Source organism: Lolium rigidum, chromosome 1, assembly GCF_022539505.1.
Source record: "Lolium rigidum isolate FL_2022 chromosome 1, APGP_CSIRO_Lrig_0.1, whole genome shotgun sequence".
In the NCBI taxonomy this organism is placed as follows: domain Eukaryota; kingdom Viridiplantae; phylum Streptophyta; class Magnoliopsida; order Poales; family Poaceae; genus Lolium; species Lolium rigidum.
The window spans coordinates 215,944,809-215,949,702 of record NC_061508.1 but is presented as its reverse complement, the minus strand read 5'-3'; the positions used below and the strand labels follow the sequence as shown (position 1 = coordinate 215,949,702).

The window sequence follows — 4,894 nt, the reverse complement described above, 5'->3', positions numbered from 1 at the left end:
ACTATACTACATTATTTCATTTACCAAATAATTTTCCTTTGTTTATCCTTAATATTTCATTTCTATGATCACACTTTGTTGCATATCAGTATCCTCTCAGTTGCATATGCATGTCACACTTTCTATTTGTAAGTTCATTGCACGCAGGGTAGGAGCGATAAAATGCCTTGTGGCCAAACTAGAATGGTCGTGTTCTTGGAACCAACATAACGATACTGTCAGCAGGAACCACCTAACTACCCAAACGAAAAATTGGAGAAGCTGTCCAAACTTGTATGTTCCCTAGATTCGCACAGGTTGTTCCTCTGCGAACTTCACTAAGACGTCTTTCATAACACATGATCCTGACCTGACCTAATAGCCGTGGCAATCAGTAATAGACTAAAACCGGGATGCGGTTGTTAATTTTTGTTGTTGTTGCAAACAAGAGTTGAAACACTTACGCCAGGTGTTAACCGAGCAAAGGGCAAGCAAGCTATCGACATACCTCGCAAGGACAATCGGTGAACCAAACAGACCCGAGATTCAAGTGGACGTGCCATCTGGAATCAAACGTTTTCCCTAATTTCCTAAATTTATGTTTGTACCATGCATAGAGGACCCTAGTTTGAACCCAAATCAACTGGATAGGGCAACATGCAAAGCACAAAGACAGGAGCTTTACCACACCATTTACAAATGTACAGTTCCGATCCATAAGAAATATCACAGTTTGCAGTTTGTAAGCAGAAACACCAAAATATGTACGTGAGGACACACATGAGCTTGCCAATTTCAATTGTTGCATGATGAATTAGAGAAACTGTCTCCAGTGATACTGTCTACCCAATGTCCAACTCCAAGGAAGCAGCCTAAACATACACCATCTTTGAAGGACATCGAAATATTGCATGGTGCTGATAAAGCCATGACAAATCTGTACATCCGCGGATGCATTCCTAGTTGAAGAACATGGAAAGATCACTATGGGGATAAGCTAGATGAGCAGTAGATTTGAATCTGTGCACTGAAAGCATCATCATCTTAAAAGTTTTGGTGGCTGACATAACAGAATTGAAGTCATGTTTTTCATACAGGGATCTACATCATTTGACTTTGTGAAACATTCTAACTGAGAAAAGATTTCCAGAGACAAAATAGCAAACACAAAGGAGAAGCGTGATGGGTACTCGATCAAGATTTCCAGAGACTGCTGTGCAAAAATCTTGGTGACCTATGTTTGACTTCTGAATATTTTCACATGACTCTAGGTTCATACGCAGCCTTTAAGGAAGCAATTAGATTGTTCTTCTTGATAACCACAAGACTAGGTCTTACTTGATAGGGATGGAACAATGCAACAATATGAAACAATGCTCCAAACAATACATGAGGATAAAACGACTAGCTAGGAAACTTGATATTGACACTTACACTGAATTTACAGATCATCCCTTCCTTGACCACAAGACATCTTAAACGATTCAACATATAGGCATGCACGCAACATGCCATGACACAAAGGCACCAGACACAAATTATGAGTGTTTTCAGGAGTCACATATATTCAGTGTTACTTAAGGACATGCCTACATATTAGACGCATTAGACTTTCCTGGCAAGCTTGGCGATGAGCTCGTTTAAAAGAGAGGGATAGGTCATAGTTATATGCTCCCAGTCACTGGCCGCCATTATTGTTTGCAAACTTGAGGAAGATTGTTCTTGCAGAAACTGTAAGCACTCCTCCTTCAACCCATGGCAATGGTGTTGCTCCGCTAGAGTAAGAGTGGAAGTCACCGAGCTCACATCTATGTTCTCGCACAACACGTCTTCGCAGGACAACTTCAGCCCTTGGAGATCATATCTGTCTGCTGCGACAAACAAGTCTTGGACCCATTGCAGCCATGTTGCATCAACCCCCTCTTCTTGCCCTTCTTCCTCAACTTGTGCTTTGTCCTTCTCCATCTCAGGAAATAAATCTGTGTAGATGAAACTAAGCAAAGCACTGAACACTTTTGCTTCCATGTCTTTGATCTGTATGACACCTGCCGTAGTGCCTTCCTTCATGGGGCCAAAGAGTTGTGCCATGAAGACTGTAGATCGGGCTGCAAGCACACAACGGTGTGCAGCAAATGTCTCCCCACTGACCTTGAATGTCACATCAGCGCCCACCTTAGTTTGAAGAAGCTGGTTCAAGTTTTGCCGTAGGTCAGGCAGCGGCACCTTAGTGGCATTGGCATCGTCGATATTGAGATCCTTGCAAATCATGATGTCAGCCCGGATGGTGAAACAATCACCGTTTAGTTTAATTGATTGTTCAAAGCCATCTCTTTTGAAAAACTTCCTGTAGCCCCAATCACGAGAATCGTTGGAGAAGTTGTATGCTTTGGTAGTTGAACGAATGTATGCTGGTTCTTGCTTCTCAACATGGTCGATACAACTAAGAGCAAAATGTGCTTTCACGGGCTTTGTAACAATGTCATCGCGAAGGACAAGAAAGACAGAAGTGAAGTCGGCAGTGCGTGGGCTGCAACCGTTGGCCATGTAATCAATGCACCAGCGATGGCCTCCCACCATGAATGGGCGAGATCTGATGCGCTCGCCATTGGGTATCTCTTTGGTGCGGGAGTAGCCTTCGATCACTAGCAGGTGGTAGCCACAGGAAGTGTCGGCGTCGATCATGTCTGACGTGGTGGAAAGGCACAGCTCGCCGTTGGTGATGACAGATACGCCGGCGAACGGCGTGATGCATCTGCAAGTCAGACACGATATATTCAGCGAATAGGTGCGGCAGCATTATTTCTACTCACAGAAAAGTGCATTTCAACTTTTCAAGACTGTCCAGTGCAACTAGTAGTATTTTACGGAGCAAGAGATTTGAAATTGCAGAGTTGAGATCGAGGATTTCAGGGGCCAAACCAAACCTGGTCACGTCCCGCTCCCACGCAACGGATGAAGTTCCCGCTTGCCCGCCCGCGCGACCACTTGCCGCGTCGCCCCCAGAGGCCGCAAGAAGACACTGCTCGACTGATAGCGCCGCCGACGCGCCCCCGCGAAGCGCACCGCGTTCGGTGCCCTTACGCCGCGCCGCTGCTTTCGCACCGCCGCGACCACGCGCCGCGCCGCTCCTTGGTTTTTTCTGCACCATCCTGCCCGATGCGCCGCCCGCAGCCGCAGCACGAGAGTCGCTGTCGCTCACCGGCAGAGAGGTACCGGCGGCTCGTGGAGTTAGGGTTCGTCAATTAGAAGCTACCTGGGCTGATATGGGCTTTGGACTATTTTCTGTGGCTCATTTATTGCAGTACAACAAGATGTGCAAAAATTCACTTTTGATCCCAAATCCTCAACACAAAAAACACATTACAATATGAAAATTCAAAAAAAAAAACATCAACACGTACACATCCAAATTCTATGTGAGCATGTAATTTTTTGAGAAAAACCAAAAGCTTGTGTCCTATGTGTAAAATGGACGATAAATATCTCGTGCAAACCCTTCTGTTAGCACTTTTTTTGGGCCGGCCACACAACGATTAAACGACTTGGTTCGCCCATAAGTTGTGAATATGTCCGAGCGACATTTTTTGATTCTTTGACAGTTATAAAAGAGAGCACACAGATCCAATACAGTGCTACCGACATGATAGATTATTCATGATTGTTTCACTGTGTTTACTTTTTTCGCAATCTTCGTTTATCTAATTTCTTTATTGTTTGTCTCGTGTCCAAAAGAAATTCCATGTTCCACATCCATAAATAGTAAAGACTACTCCACAAGCTATTGTCTTATTTTGCATCTCACTTAATTGCACTATAGACAGATCTGGACTATTCATGTTTCTTTCTTTTTCTTCAGTTTACTTATGTGCCCGATTTTGTTTATTAATGTTCATATTTTATATTCAATAGCTCTTTCGAACATCTATTTCAGATAGTAACTAAAATTACCCAAGGCTGAGTGTCTCTTTCTTTTTGAACTTTCATAAACTTTATTAAACCATTTGCTAGCAAAATCACTAGCAACCAGAGAATGATAGATCTGGAGATCGACAAACCCGCCATAACACCATACTGAGCGAATTCATGGGCTACCTTATCAAAATCACACTAACAAAAACAAAACTCAAATTCATAGAAATGTAAGATGCATGAACTCCCAGCGTCACGAAGCAGAACCCTGATCTCTCACAAATCGTATTTTGATGTCTTCAGCGCATGGATGAGGGTGGATGAACCGGATTCAAACATAAACCTATAGAGCACTAACCGAGAAGAACCATCCATCGCTTCCATGACTGAGTGTCTCAATTTATTTTATGTGTTTTCTTTTGTTTTGTTGGGGTCGACGAACGCTAAAATAATTGAAACGAATGGCCATTCTCATGCAGCGCAATGCTACTTTAACATATATTTAGTATTTTATGGTAAATATTTACCATACATCACTACAACATGACATGCGGGCCATGGCAATTTTAAACGCCGAGTCCCGCCCGTGATGGCCACACCTGCTCTAACACGACAAAAATAAACCGACAAGGATAACTGCGTCATGAAACTAAGAGCTGGTGCTTTTTTTCGTGCGGCAGTTTGGGTACGCCATACGCTCACCTATCGAGGCACCACGCCTCTCCGCCTGGGTACATGGATAGACGGCACAAAATTTAGTGTCGTGTATAGGAAAGGTACGGTGCATTATTTTTTTCATGTTTCCTGCATGTTCGACGGTAGAATTTTTTTAATCACAATCAAAGCTAAATTAGTTTCACCACATAATCCAAACTGTAATTTACTCGTCATTAATATATAAGATAATCCACTTCATTAACACATTAAACTCATTAGATTACATTCTAATTTGTTAGTAGGTAGCCAAGTTGTTGATTTGCCTAAACTACCTACTAGAACCTATTTT

General features: G+C 43.0%; 1 protein-coding gene across 1 annotated transcript; it reads right to left on the bottom strand.

Moving 5' to 3' along the window:
- Positions 1-1,375: 1,375 nt before the first annotated feature.
- Positions 1,376-3,127, bottom strand: LOC124654868 (BTB/POZ and MATH domain-containing protein 2-like). The gene is made up of 2 exons (XM_047193850.1): positions 2,904-3,127; positions 1,376-2,731 (listed from the first exon to the last, which is right to left on the bottom strand). Exons 1-2 carry the CDS (start codon positions 3,125-3,127, stop codon positions 1,585-1,587), a joined length of 1,371 nt encoding a protein of 456 aa, XP_047049806.1. The 3' UTR covers positions 1,376-1,584.
- Positions 3,128-4,894: the final 1,767 nt, after the last annotated feature.